The 16,311-nt window shown below is 39.5% G+C and overlaps 1 protein-coding gene across 1 annotated transcript in view; it reads right to left on the reverse strand.

Moving 5' to 3' along the window:
- Positions 1-16,311, reverse strand: part of MAP4K4 (mitogen-activated protein kinase kinase kinase kinase 4) — a 3,343,981-nt gene that overhangs the window by 2,168,339 nt on the left and 1,159,331 nt on the right. Inside the window, exon 11 of the mRNA XM_044071965.1 lies at positions 477-652. Coding sequence (XP_043927900.1) covers positions 477-652 — 176 coding nt within the window. The remainder of the gene's footprint in view (positions 1-476; positions 653-16,311) is intronic.

Raw genomic sequence — 16,311 nt, forward strand, 5'->3', positions numbered from 1 at the left:
AAATGGCGTTGGCTACTTGTTTTATACCCCTGACGACCGACGTCATGGAAGAGGAGACAGCAACCGACTCAGGACCCAAGACTTTGGAATTCAGGCCAACTGAGGGCAACCTGCCAGCAGATTACCCAAATGTAATGACTGCAACAGTGTAACACGAAGAACATCTAAAAGATGACCTGTAGTGCATAAAGAATCCAAAAATAACTTACAAAAAATCAGACTGCAAAATACCTCCAAAAGAACATGTTCACACATTTACTGAAGTTTCTATATCCTTACTAAAAGGTAAATCATGACACTGAAGTTGCACTTTTTGCTGGTAAGATATCCCATCACAGCAAAAACCTAATGTATATTACACACCTGTGCTCACAACTCTGATATAGTAAACACTGCACAAATGAAAGTCTCTTCTCAATAAGCTACCATGATAAAACACTTTTGTCATTAAGCTGGTATAAGCTCCATCTTTGTACCTTTTTCTCCTCTCTTTTTTCTTGTCCTGTCAATATGATCCTTCAGTTGAATTCTGACCTGCCGCTCATTTGGCTGATCCCGGATGAAAGGATGTTTTAGTAAATGTTCTGTAGAAGGGCGTTGAAGATAGTTTTTCACAAGACTTGCCTCTATAAATGTGAAGAACTTCTTGGACCTGGAAAAAATACAGAATAAAGCTCGTCAGTTAGTCTTTAATAGCAAGGCAAGAAACTATGCTCCACAAAGCTTTGTTATGGAAAAGCATATTGTAAATCCAAGTAACTGTGGTCTGAAACGTTTTCACCAACACATTCTTCCCAAATTCAGAGGTTGGTTTTAATGATTACAAAGCATTGTTCCTTACCTGCTCCACTGTAGCTCCACGTTTGGCTCTATGAACACTACCGAAAAAAGTGAACAAGACAAGGAAACAGACTTCTTCATTTCAGTACTTGAAACAGCACAAGCAAAGAAATGTCTGCAGGATCACTAAATAGCCACCATTATAGGGGTGGAGGAAGGGTGCAATCCATGAAAATCTGACAAACTACCTCATGCAGACTGGCAGCGGAAGTCTTTCATCTATGTGCAAGAGCAGTGACACAAGGACCAAAAATGGCCTGAAAAGGAAAGCTTGCAGAGGGTATGGGGTAATTACAGACCAGTTTAAAAAAAAATGAAATACTTAACACACATTCCTACAATGGAAAGGAATGGGAGGGTGCCACACTGGGAAAAAGACATGTCAAAAGAGGAAGAAGAGCAGACAGAAGCAAAGATACAGATGGAGGAAGTTCAGATGGAGCTGGTTGCCCTTAGAAGGGCTAAATCACAAGCATGGGATTTCTCCAAGAATATTCAGCAACCTGCCAGGCAGACCATGACAGAGATTTTCAGCAGACTGCATAACAGTGCATAAGTGAAAGGTAACTATAAAACTGCAAAGATAAGGGTGGGGGCAGGAAGAAAAAAATCAGGTTAACTATAAGGCCCTAATCAAACATCCATGAAACAATGCATGCAGTACTACATGCCACATAATGATAGGGACCCACAGGTTATTTTAAGGCATCTACAAGAAAGCCACCAGAAAGATCCAAGGATTTGAGGGGAAAGGGGATATGACCAAAAGCTAGAGCTCTTCTCACTTGAAACTAGAAGAGTTACTGTGGGTTTGATACTGGTGCACAAGACCGTGTCAAACAGATGACGGGGACTCATCCTGAATGGGAAGAAAGGGAAGCACAGGTATCATACTATACTGACTGACTACTCCCTAGACTTAAAAAGTATCTCTGCATATGGCAGCAATACACCCACGAAAAGGACTACTACAATGGGCCATGGAGAGAGAATCAACAGAAACATTAAACAGGACAAGGGACAGACTAAATAATGGGTAGATGGGAAGGAACAAAAGGAGGGGAGGCAGACTTATGTGCAAATTAACAGAGCAGACTAGCTAGGCTTCCTCTCATCTTCTGCTATCAAGCAAATGTAATGTAAAAAAGTATAGGAAAAAAATATTATAAAGGATTGCCACAGCAAAGCTTAGCTTAGACTCACAGTGCAAGTTTATGAAACAGTGCTTCATGAAAGTATGGGTACTAGTCTGGGTAAAAAGAATAAAAGACTGTTCCCTCCCCACATATTCATAAATGGGCAGTCACCACACTAAATGAATGGGCTAAGACACAGCCCAGCAGAGATTTTTTTTTTAACCTTGGGATAAAAGTATAAACACAAGTGGCTAATCAGACCAAGGATGGATTACTGATATGCTTACCCTTCAACTTTGAAGCAAGGGAAAAAGTTCAACAGTACAAAAAAGAAAAGTTAAGTGGTTTAAGCATTCAATCGGTGTAAGGGAATTTTAGCATGACTGGTCCGTTCTGAGAATTACACAGATAATTTATGGAACGATTGAAGTCAAATAGTCCTCTGCCCAGAAAATGAAGATTTGTAGAATGGTAAAAAAGCTCAAACTTTAGGAGTAAAAAGAGCTTTCTCACCAATATGGCCAGTAGTTCAGAAATCTGATGACCAGAAGTGTTAGCCCCAGAAAAGGCTTTCAAGGTATTTTAAAGGCCTCTCTAGAGTAAAAACCAAGATCCTGAAGTGATGAAGATTTGTAGTGTGGATTAGATGACAATAAAAGCAACAGGACATTCAAAAGATGAAAGCTGTTGTCAGTGGCTTAACAAAACAAGTTTTACCACTTGGAAGTTTATCTGGAACTAGTAGACATACCGTAGGCCTTAAGGGCAGCACATTTGTAACTAGAAAACCAACACCTTTCAATCACTACATGACTATGAGCCAAACAAAAAAGGATCCTGCACAGATGTCTGGAAAATACCTTCAAATGGACACAGGTAACCTGAAAATGGTTTATCTCCCAGGCCCATGCTTACACTTATCAAGGGTAGCAAAACTTGTCACAGATTTGGGATGCATGGCTAGGCTTAAAAAGGCCCTTGTGGGCATTAGCCTACTAAACACCTATGAGCCCATAAGAGTGAAAGATTTTTTTATCATCCAAAGTGCTACTATGAAGTTCTTTACACCTGGATAAACTACAGTTCCCTCCAGATTAGTTTGCAATATGTACAGCATAGAAAGCATTAGACGTTAGTCCTTGACATACTGTATTTGCTGGGAAAACCAGGACTATTTTAGCCAAGAGGAAACTATCAAATTGAAACACTCCCTTTTTTCTATTACTGCTAACAGCACCTTTGGTAGTAGCAGTGGAAAAGAAGGGAATTCATTTAATAGTTTCTCTGCCAGATAAATCGAAAAAAAAAAAAAAAAAAAACTTCACTGCTTGCCATTCCTGCACCAGGTACCAGAAATAATACTTTTCAAGCCGGGGTTTCTGTGACAAATAAAACAAATGTCTAGGATTCTCACCTTCACTGTTAACAGTGTGGCAGACCTGGGCATCCAACTTCCTATCATGGGTGTTATGAGTAGAGTCCTGCTCAATTTGTACAAGTCTGTCTAAAAACCACGAGCCAAAGAAATGCAGAATTTGTGAAGGTGTAGTTTATATTTAGTCACATAGGTGCTTCTAGCCATCCTACAAAGCTGATGAGTGCATTCCCCATGCTCACTAATGAATCAAATTACTGTGGTGCTGTTTATTATCAGCTTGAATACATCAAGCCTCCAGGCTGACAAACATCTGAAGGGCACACAGCAGATATCAACATGCTTGGATAAACTGCAGATGCTCCACCTTCCTTATGCTTTCTCCACAAGCAAAACAGGACGCATCTGTGTTTAGAATTTGGGACCCCATGACACCAAAAGAAGCACCTGTAGATTGTCATTTACATGATCTGCCCACCAAATAAACATACTTTGTACAAACTGTGTGAGGGGAGACGTCCCTTCAATGGATGGTGGTGACACTGTTGCATGTTCCTTATGTACCAGCTGGTTTATTTCACATTGACACAAGATTTTTGTTCAAGAGTGCACTGAAAAATCTGGTAAAAGCTGAATTCTAAGCAATGCGTCTTCTGATCACCATGCCCGCTGCTGCTGCAGTGGCACAAGCATCTATGGTACTTAGTATCAAAGTAGAGTAATAGGCTATCGACCACCAACCAAACTTTCTAGTAAAAACTGCTAGGTACTGGTTCCCAACAGTTTGGTGGAGGTATATATACTTGACATAAGTGGCTGAGTATTTACAAGCTTCTTCTCTCTAACAGAGACAAAGATGCAAGACCAGGGGTATACTTTTGCAATTCCTCATCCACTGATCCAGGTTTCATTTTAAGTGCAGGGATGAACTCTGCTTCACATGAACCAAAGATTATTCTAGAGAAAGGGAGTGCCCCTGAGACTCGCACCTGTCCCCCCATAAAATCTTATTTATGTTCCTGGATCTGGTATTCCTGATGCCAATTCACTTCAAGGATGTGCAGGAGGTCAGACAGGGCTGCAGTGTGTGAATGATGCTTTATGGGCTAAGCATGGGTTACCCTCTCAGTAGCCTGTAGGAGTCAGAATACAAGGACAAGTCTTTGAGGTGGTCTGCATAGGACTTGATTTCCACATCATGTATTATTTTTGTGAAGAATCTCTATGGACCTCCAGTTGTTGCAAATGCTTGGCCGGGTACATACCGAGGGGGACTCGGCTCTCAATGACTGGTCTTATTAGCATAAAGAAAAGATGACATGTTTGGATCTAAATGCCATAACCTGCTTACAAGTTGTACAATACAGAATGATTTCTTCATTAGAGCAGACATAGGATGTTCAAATGCCAAAACTGTCTACATGCATTCCCAAACTAATGACTACAGTTGTCTACTCTTAGGGTGTATCATCAATAAAGCAGCTTGCTGGCCTGGCCACTCTGCTGAAAGACACTATCATGCACTTTCTGACACTGAATTTTAGACCATGATTATGCAGCCACTTATTAGTCCAGGTCAGGCTTTCCTGGAGAATATTTCTGTACTGGGGGATTCAATGACTGCACCCAATTTGCTATTATCTGGAAACATAGCCAGAGGCCCCTGATGTTAGCCTTGACCTCACAAAAGATGATGCCAAACAGGAGGCGCCATAACACAGAGTCCGGAGGTACCATACTAGTAAATCAGTGTGTTTTTGAAGTGGTAGACTCCCCTATTCTAACTTCTTGGGTCCTGTCTGTAAGCCAGGGGTTTGTATAGTTTAGTGAGCTTTTCTATAATGCCAAAACAGAGTACTGTGTCAACTGCCTTGGCCAGGTTGAGATAGACAGTATGCACCATCTTGCAGTTGTCCATTTCTTTGGTGACCTTCTTGAAGAAGTCAACCAGGATGAGTGGGCAAGACTTGCCCTTGACAAACCCAAAGTGATATGGGTCTAGTGCTACAGAGGTTGCTTATTGTCTTCTTTTATGATATCCATGTCTTCTTTAAACACTTACTAAATTAGCACTTAATTAACATTTTCAATTTACACTCATTATACTTTTTTTTTTTTTTTTTACAACTCTCAGCTAAACATTACATAATTTGCTCAATTCCTTCCTTCCCTTAACATTATTTTGCATGTAATGTTCCTAAAAATGCCATTTATTTTCTAAGGAATTTGCGCTTTCCCTTTTCTAAAGAGCCCTCTTGTAGTTCTTTTATATATTTTATAATAGTCAATACTTGAAACATGTTGGTTTGGATTCTGATGTACATTTTACAGTAATTGCTTTTTTGGCAGCCAAACGAATTAAGCTTAACAAGGCCTTCCAATGTCTAGGCAATTCAGATCCCAAGTCCCTAGGCAATTCAGATCCTGAGTCCCAGCTCAATAGAATAATTTCCTTAGACAGACATTTGCTCCACCAATATTTAAAACTGTGTAATCTGTAAGGATTTTTTTTACAACATGCCAACTCATTACATTCCCACTTACCTTTGCCTTTCCCATCACACCTCCAACATTTGCTGTCTACTGGAGGAAAAATTCGCTGAAGTCTGCTTAGTGTCTAAAAATACCTATGTAAACACTTTCAAACAAAAATCATATATCTTCTGGACTTTGTTGCATACTTTGGAGACATACATATGTCCTCCCACTCTTCCCTTGTCAATTACTTTTCAACGCTCTCTCTTTCCGATCTTTATTAACTTACCCTGATTGTTTCTTACAGCTATCGTACAATATTTAATATGCCTTACTAATTATCCTCTTTTTAACCTTGGCTTCTGTTCTATACAGGAATACAAACTCTACAAGAGTGGGTCGTTCACTTGGGACTCCCCTATCCCTTTCACTTTGCCTATACTCTGGCATCAATCCCCAGCAGGGAAAATCGTCTCTAAACTGCAGTCCAAACTACTACTTGGCCTCATCTAACTCTAATACCATTCTCTCTCCAAGTTATTTGCTAGTAATAGCTTGACTCCTTTGCCAGTTTTCTCCAGCGAAGTCCATCCCCCACTTGCCCAATTTCTGTATCCCTACTGGCGACATTTCCTTTCTCCACTCCAGTGTTGAAGTTCTTAGCATACTTTCTGCAACTTTATGTACATAATATGTTGTATGGTGGGTACTGTTCTCCTTAAAAAATTTGAATCCAAAATCCCACTCTCAATTTCTTGAACTTCTTCCTGCTTCATCATCCCTTTCCACTTTAAATTATATTCTTCTGCTTGTGTTGTGTATTTTAGCCTTATCCGTGTAGCTCAAAATATCCCATTCAAATCAGGTAATCCTAAACTACCTTGTTCTTTTGAGAGGATTAAATTACAGGTTCACAGGTGCTAACGACCATAAGGGCCTTTTTAAGCCTAGCCATGCACCCATAATCTCCGACAAGTTCTGTTACCCTTGTTAAGTATAAGCAAGGACTTGGGAGGTGAAACACTTACAAGAAACATCCTGGGAGAGGAACAATACACAGGTTTGCTGCATCCATTAGAGAGAGATGCCAAACCAGGGATGAATTTACAGTTCCCCATCCAAAAGTCCAAGTTACACTTGAATTGGGTTGGGGGAGCACACTGCTTCCCATAGACGGAAAGCCGGTTCCAGAAAGGGGGTAGTCTCTTGGATAAATGCCCATCTCCAGCAGGTGCTTATTTATATCATACACAAGGTTTAAGTATTCTGGTGCTGTTTGTTTTGTGGATATGCAGAAAGTCCATCAGAGTGGGGTCCGTCAATTCCTTTTACGTCAGGCACAGATCTGAATACAGGGGATAGGGCCTTGAAGTGGTCTGCATAACACATTACTCATACCCTGCATTCTTTTAGTGAGGAACCATGGTGGACATTCCAATTGTTGGATATGCCTGGTTAAGTACATACCAAAGAGGGCACTATACTCAATGGCAGGTCTGATGAATGCCGAATATAGTGGAATAATGACTTCCTTGGACCTAGATAACACCCCTTTGTTTACAAGTTGCACAACGTAGAATGATTTCCTCATAAATGTACACATATGATGGTCAAAGGCTACATTACTGTTTGTGTGTGTGTCCCCAAGTCGCTGACTGCTGGGTCAGCTCTTAGGGGTATATTATCAATATAGCTACTAGGGGTGGCTGACTTCCCAAAGGATACTATTAAGCACTTCTTGGCATTTAGTTTTAGTCCATGGCTCTGACACCAGTTATTTGTCTGTGTCAGCTCTTCTTGACGAACATTTGTGTCAGTGGGTGATTCAATGACAACTCTCAATTTGCAATCAACTGTAAATTTAGTCAGCCAGAAGTCACTGACACTGGCCTCAACTTTAGAAAAGTAAATGCCAAAAAGGAGCAGTCCCAGGACCAGTGCTTGAGGGACTCCACTTATGACCAGCCTCTTTGTAGAGGTGGACTCCACGATTCCAACTTCCAGGGTCCTGTCTGTGAGCCAGCTGTCTACCAATGACAGAGTGGGTATTGTGTCAAATGTCTTGGCCAGATCAAGGTAGGCAGTTTGAACTATTCTGCCCTCATCTACTGCTTTGGTGACCTTCGCAAAGTCGTCCAAGTTGAGTACCCGTGAACTGCCTTGATGAAATCAAACCGGGTCGGGTACAGTGTTTGGAGGTTTCCTATGTCATTACTGATCATCTCCATGATAATTCAAAAAACAAGGAAAAACAATGCCCAAACGTAATAAACCAGTAAAATCCAAAATGGGCACTTCAGAAAGACTTTCCACACTGACCGGGTTAAAAACATACTTTATTGAATGAAACTCTACCACATAAATGCATTAACCCTTTCATTGAGTTTTTTCCACAGTTTTAGAAAACAGATGTATTGCATCTGAGGTTGCAGACATAGTTAAATACCACCTTGCATTTTTTCTTGACCTGGGAGGCCAAATTTACCTCAAATATGGATTTGCTAACTATTTGTCCCCAGAGTCATTTATTTAGTTTGATGAGAGTGCTTTTACCCTGTTGGGTGTTGCGTCTTCTAATTTTTGCCATTATTTTCTTCTTTCTGTTTATACGGCCTGCTGTGATTCCACTAGGGTGGCTTGTTTTTTGAGTTAGTTCTGTACTCTTCCTGGTGGGTACAGCTGCCTCTATGCAGTATCAACACGCTTGTATAGGGTTTATCTGAACAGTTCTGTGTAGGCAGCAATGCTCTCAGAGCTCATGGGGGCTTAAAAATTTTCCAGGTTATCACTTAATAGTAGAAAGTTAGCCTTAGAATAGTTTAGAATATTCTAGAGTTAGCTAGGGTTCAAGGTTTTATTTTTACTTCAAAGGAGACCATTTTGTGGTGTGACCTTACCAGAGAATACATTACACTAGGGAGTGTGCGGCAGTCTCCCATATTACTGAGGACCAAATCCAGTATGGTCACCTTCGGTTGGTGTATTAGCAATCTGATCCAGGACATTTCTGTTTACAAAATCCAGAAATCTCTGTGCCTGTAAGTTTGGTGCTGTATACAATTTACAGTTAAAAGAAAGGAAATTGAAAAGGAGTCCATGATTATGGTACTGGGTTGGATTGTGAGTGTTTCCAATAAGTTTAAATACACGGTATGGGTTTCCTGGGTCAGAGGGGGCCTACAGCTTGCAAGGAAGTGGTACTTGATTGTGTTTCTGGTGATCTGAACATGGAGAAACACAAGTGCATTGTCCTGTATGACCAGCCTTGAGATATTTTTGATGTAAATTGAGACACTTCCTCCTAGCTGGTCTAAATATGTGGAAGGCATTATAACCTTGCACTGCTGGTGTGCTCTCCTCAGCTTTAAACCATGTTTCAATGACCACACAGACATCTGCATTCTCTAGGCCGGAGAAAGCTTCTGTGGAGTGGAGTTTTTTCTTTAGACTCCTAGCATTGAGCGGAACACCTTTAGATATTCTTGGTTTTGGATTTCCATGTTGGAAGTACTTTCAGTTTGGCATTGCCTAAAAAAAGCACTTTGGGGGAGGAGTTGGACGACAATATTTTAGCTAATATTGGAATGTGCAGAGGGAGAGGTGCAAGACCATCCCAGGCAAAGCAGTGTGGTCTGCTGACAATCTCCTTCCATGTTGACAAATATTGCACCCCCTTAGAATGTCAGCAAAAACCAAGCAGATTATTAAAGTCATTCATCTTTTGTTTGTATTATTTCATCATACTTGGAGAAAGAAAATATGGCTCAATACTAGGCTCATACCAGCCTGGGACACATTACGAGAGTTCCATGATGTCTCTCTCTTCATATGATATAGTGAGGTACTTCTCAGGTTATTTACATCCACATGGACTATGACTGAGTCATATTGGTACTTGTCATACATTGACCTGAATGCATGGGTAATTCAACAGATCCTGGCCCCTGATAAGCAACTGACCGTGACTTTCTCCTTAGTCAGCCTGGTGAGGAGGACATCAGTGTCTCACACATTAGAGTCTCCAATGAACAGAATGTTGGATTGTGCGGTGGCTTACTTTATGGGCTTAGAAGTAGGGGCACCAAGTAATGTGGCTGGATGTGTTGATGTGGGTGTTGCTTTTCAAAGAGTGCATTCGGGGCTGCTGAGGGTGTTTGTGTATCCCTCATCTAGGAGGGTCTTGGGGGTTAGGAAAGTTACATTTAAGTGCCTCAGCATATGTGGGTCTGTGTGTCTGCTTTGAATTGTGTATGATGGGTGCAGCATATGTACTACTGACAACCTTATTACATTTTATGTGACAGTTTTGCCTCCAGGGACATTGTATAAATACATCTCTTACATACCACATCAGTTTGAGAATTACCTGGTTATCAGTAAACACGACAATTCTACATTGCCTCAAAATGCCCATATTCAGAAAGTTGGCAAAGGAGGCAGTGGGAAAGTTCATATCCATGGCGACACATCCTTTTTTATTGATTAGACAGGTGCAGTGAGAGTGTAAAATAATGTCAGGAGTATCCGGTTTGCAACTCTGGGAGTAGTGCTTGTCTCTGTAAAGTATTTGTCCTGTGTGCAACTAGGTATTGGTGAATTTTCAAGGGTGCTTTTAAAGGTTCATAGGTAGGTACTAGGCTATCGGCCCTGGGGCCTATACAAGCCCAGCCAAAAAGGTACCCAGGCTTTTGCCACCCAAGAAAATTATTTTCCTGTGCCACTGTCGAGCAGAACCACAGAGGTGATCCCCGGGTGAATTTCCTATTTCCCATCCAATCATCAAGATTTTTCTTGAAGAGTGCTAATGAGAAGCTTTGTTTAATATAGATAGGTAGTTTGTCAACTCCAGGTGTCTGTGACTATACAGGGCATGGCCAAATACTTGATGGGAAACTAATAAGTAGAGCTTGCTGATTTATAGATGAAGTATTTAGGAAGATATTCTGAAGCTAAAAGTAAATCAAGCAGTACTTACTGAAAAGAATTAGCTTGTCAAGAATGACGAAAAAATGGGAGTCACCTGAATGGCTACTGCCTGACTACTACACCAGTGCTGTTCTCACTTCAGCTTCACTCTGATGGGATACAATGCTCCTTTGCTTCTCTTCTCACCATACACAAAATAGTAGCACCACTCCCAAGAAAAGAAAAAGGCCACAGCCTGTTTGGTGATTCACAGTCTTTTTTCCAGATAAGGTAAAGGTAAAGGTCTGTAGGCTTGTTGTAGCCTTTTCCTGGTAGATGCTTGGAGTAGCAACCAGACCAGTCAGGAAGGTCAAGTAGAGACACTCACTTCCCAACCATAAACAGGAATTTATGCACTCTGCTCCTTCTCTCACCAGGAGCAAGATATATGCACAAAGTCCAAGCAACACCTCTGAAGCAGTTATTAGGCTTTCCGGTGCCCAGCAGTCCCCAGAAAATAATATTTCTATGCTTCTGCTCTCACAGGAGAGAAAAAAGCACTAATCCCAAGATGACTCCTAAGAAGTAGAATATGAGCTCTCCAATAATTGGCGGTTTTGCAGTAGATGTTGCAGATCTTAAAGGTAAGATGGAAAAATGGGTTAATATCCTAAGAGCTGCAGTGTGTACTAAGCAGTTAGATATGACAGAGGGGTTACTTAAGCTTTAGTTGTCCAAGTGAAGAGCCACCAACTTTAACAGCAAGATGGACTGGAAGGGGTTGGGCACTTTTGTATTCTGGTTTTACAGAATACAGTGGGATGGCCAATATATTTATATAGCTGAAGGGAAGCGATTTCACAAAATGATAATTTTTTGCTTACTCACAATAGCTAATGAAAGAGAAGCGGGAAAGAGATATGTGGTCTAATTAACTTAAGGGGCAGGCACCCAGAAAGACAGCAGAGTTTAAAAATACAGCAGCACCAGCGTGGGAGGGTGGGGAAAATTTTAATTTTTACGTGTCTCACAGGCGACACATCCGTCTTCTCTTTCCTAGTTTAAATATGCAATTAAAAGCAGAATACAAAAAAAATCACAATATACACAAAAGAAGATGGCAATAAAGCAATACAAAATACAAGAAAGCAAAAATAAACTAACCTTTCTCTCACAGCAAGTTGTGGCAGAGTCTGGGTGAGCTTATCCTATATAACTTTTTCTCTCTTTCCCTAACAGATAAAATCCTTTAACTCAATTATTGTCCACTACTACTCCTCTGAATAAAAATATGCCTGACCTGGTGACTTCCAAGATAGCTGCACACTGAATAGCCTAATTTCAGCTCTCCCAGCATGAAATAAAGAAACAGAAATAAGAGCTAGTGATTCTGCAAGCGTGAATAACATAAGGTGAACGGCTAATTGCTGGCATCCAGGCAGTGCAGTTAAGAAGAAATTTAGAGAACTTGAAATAAAATTAACCAGAAAATATGAAAAAAAAAATACTGACTGGTAAGAATCCTGCAGCTGTTCAGCAAAATGCAGCTCAAGTTACAGTTTTCGTATAAGAGATAGCGTCTAGAAATTTAGCAGGAAAATAAATAAAATGTACCCAGTGCACATTAAAATAAAATAAACAGTGAAGGAATAGGTCAACTCAAATAACAAAAGGCTGGGGAAAATGGAAGAAGCCTTAACTAGCTATTCAGGTGAACTGATAGGCTGAAAAGAAGAACAGGCTAAGTATGAGACTTCAAAATAAGAGTGGTTTCGAACACTGGTAGAATTAGAGAACAGAGTACACAGAAAACCTGAGATTTCCCGGTGTACCAGAGAAACTGGATGGAACAGACCATCACTTTCATGAAAGCACAAATAAGCAACTGGGAAGTTTTCCACAGCAGAACTGAAAGGGCACACTGAAGGCATGCTCCAAACATGGCCATGAGAAAGCAGCAAAGACCTTTATTAGTAAAGATGCAATCATATGAGCAGAAACAGTAGATACTAACAAAAATGTGGCAAAAGGGCAAAGTATTAAAATTGGAGCCAGCAGTGTTTGTGAAAAATGATTATTCACTTTACATTATGCAACAGAGAAGCAAATTAATCCGAACACAGAGGGAATGCCGAGACATAGTTGAGAGATTCAAGCTGCTGTATTTAGCTGTCTTCAGATTATTTTTTCGTGGAGGATCAAATATATTTTTGGATGCATAACAGGCCAAGGAGGAAATACAAATGCTTATCCAAGAAAAAGTGAGTCATCATACAGAACTGGACTCTGCTTCTCATTCTTTTGACATTTCAGCTCATAGACTTTGCCAATGAAACTTTTTCCCAGTGTTGCAAAGGAAAATGCTTGAGGGACAGAAAAAAGCACAGAAGTTGACTAGAAGAGTCTGGAGTACCTTAGACTTGAACCAGAGTCTGGTACCGGAAGATAATGGAAGACCAGCAAAACTGACATTAATAAATAAATGTGAGATTATAAAGCATCAATTCCATTTGTATATGCTTTACACTCCACCAACGTGCATGTCATTGTTTAGAAAGCCACTAAAAGAAAAAAAAAGTAAAACAATTTTTGTTCTTAACAGTATTTTTATAAAATATTTTGTGATATGAACTGCATATGTTACACAGTAAAGTAGATTTGTGTAGTATGCAGTCATGGTAGCTTAAATATGGGACTGAGGGTGAGTCTTTTCAGTGACTGTTATATGCGATAAAGACACAAAAGTAAACAAGTACTTTTTTTTAGTTTAAGTATAGACATTACAATGTAAAAAAAATGGCCAAAAAGTGAGTTTAAACTAATACTGTACTTGTGAGCTGTTGGGCGAGGTGTAAAAGTGCACTGATTATATTGTATGCAGAGTTCAGATGTTCTCTATTGTTCTTGCATAGTTAAATGTCTGGATTAATGCTGTTGACAATCTAAAAACAAATATTTTCTGTAAACAAGTAGGCCTGACAAATGAGGCATGCCATGAGAAGTACCAAGTTTCTTGCGTATGATATTAGCTTTTTTCTCACTTTAGCACATGTTCAGCAGGATTTAAGTCATCAGAAGCTGAAGAAAGTTGTACATTCTGTTCTTATGTTACTACAGAGATGAGATGTCGGCAACTGCAAGCAATTAATCCTGAGAGTTCTGAGCATTGTTTACTGAGGGAAATGTAAAATTTAAAGGTATAAGGGGGGCAAGCAGTTCAGTAAAAAAAAAAAAAATGAAAGTTTGAAATTACTGGAAGTAAATAAGAGATAGCAGCTTCTCTAGCAGCCTTATTACTGCAACTCATTTTAAAGAACACAGTACAATTTAGTTTTATTTAAAGATGGGCAGAGCACTTTTTCTTAACGCTAAAAGTTAATGATTTTTGAAAGCATCAAGCATTTTTTCACATCGGGGTGGGGAATAGAGATAAGAAAATAAGACAGCTATCAGTGTAAGCGGATGTAACATATGCTTTAGCATGGGTAACCTTCATTTTTGGTTAGTTAATGTCTGTGGGAGCAGGTGTCAAATTGGTGCAATTTTTCCTATTGGGGTTCAACAATTTTTTTGAAGGTGTACATAGTTTTGTGTTTGATCTACATTAATAGGTTATGGGGGTGTTCTGAAAATGTATTTAGTTTTTTGTTTGAGGGTTTTCACTAAAACAGACTTGAAAATGTGACATAGGTTTAAATGGGGATGAGAAAAAAACTGTTGAAAAGATAAACCTGCCAAACATTAGTGTGCATGTAACAAGCTGGAAATACACATTCAAAAAAGCTGTCGCATATAATGGGTGGGAACAAAAACTTCAAATCACAATGGCTACACTAACCATATTACTCTGGAATGTAAGCAGCTTTACAGGTACAGACAAAAAGGTAAGAGTACTAAATTATATTAAAAAAATGTGGTGCCAATAGCAATGCTGCAGGAGACACAGTTGGAAACAAATAAGCATTGTGAGTTTGATAAAGAAAGGATTTCAAGATGGATATTCATCAGATTGGCAGGGACAGAGGGCAGGGATAATACTGCTAAAGGAGCTCCAATTGAGATAGAAATGGAGAAATAAAGATACGAGCAGCTTTGTGGTAGTATGGGACTACTGGCAAGGGAGGAGGATTATGTTGGTATGTGTTTATACTCCATTAAAAACTGCTATTATAGAGCTTAAGAAAATTTTGGGAGAAATAAGCTTTCAAAGAGGAAACATTACTTATAGGTGGGGACTAGAATTTTACTTGCAACACTGAGTATGAATCTGGGGGACCTAAATATCAAAATATAACAACAGGGTAGATTACTGAAGAAATTTATGAAAATATTTGGTATAGAAGATGTGAATTCAGTAGTAGGAACTTAGAGAATTTACATACTGCTCCCATGGAGCAATCACTGGTTAGACTACAAAAAAATTATATTTCACGGGAACATGCATTTACCTGGTGAAAAGCTGTATGTTAGTTGATGGAGTAGTTCTAACCAATTTAGGCTTTTTGAGTGCTATACAGTAGGTGGGTTTGGAAAAGGTTATTTGCTGCAAATTAGGTCTTTTTTTTTTTTTTTTGCAGGTCAAATAAGATCCATCATCTATCAACCCTACTAATTTACTCTGAGAAGTGACTTCAACGTGTGTATTAAGACAGAGGATTTTAAATTTTGGAGAAAAGGATTTGGGCGAAAAAGTATTTTTTTTTTTTTTTTTGGAGGTACAGCATGAGTTTTGAGTTACAAACATATGTTTTAGTGGCTGTTTAGGCCTGCTGTGTGGAGGGTGTTGGTGAGAATGTTAAAGGAGAGGACCAAGGATACAGCCTTGTATTACACAGGTGGTGACTAGGATGGAGATAGGGGTGCAATGTCATTTTACTGACTGTGTCCACTGGACAGCTAACTTTTGGATTACAGAAGGGAGGACTGAGACAGACCTAGTATAGACAACTGAAGAACAAGTTTGCAGTGACAAACTGTCGAAGGCTTTAAATGAGTCCAGAAATAAGGACATGACTAACTTGCTGTTATCTCTAGCTTTATTGACCGTACCAATAAGGATTAGAAGTGCACTGTTAGTACTATGGGATGGATGGAAGCAGTGTTGTGCAGGAGACAGACATTCTTTCCTACAGGAGATAGTCTAGCAATTGTTTTGAATACATTTTTCAAGTATTTTGGAGAATTTTCATAAAGCTCTTTTAGAAAACCTCAAACAGAAACTTAAACAAAAATGAAAAAAAGTACCTGTCTCTGGTTAATGACTGGCAAATTTGAAAATAAGGAAAAGGAATCCACTGTCGGAAGTTTAAAAACAATTATGCTAGATTAGAAACGCAGATGCAGGCAGGTAATAGAACAATTACTGCATTATAAAATGTGCATAAGATTTCACATGGTACTTGGTGAATTTTCCCTTTAAAACAAACAGACAAATTAAAGACAACTCAACCTGATCTTGACAATGACTGGCCTCGAATTCCTTTGCCCCCCCCCCCCCATTATGACCGCAATTGAAGAAAATCATAATGAGAGCAGGGAGGAAGGTCTGTTAATAAACTTTTGACAAATGTATGATAATTT

This window comes from Protopterus annectens, chromosome 5.part0 (assembly GCF_019279795.1).
Source record: "Protopterus annectens isolate FY-2018-M chromosome 5.part0, PAN1.0, whole genome shotgun sequence".
NCBI lineage: Eukaryota > Metazoa > Chordata > Ceratodontiformes > Protopteridae > Protopterus > Protopterus annectens.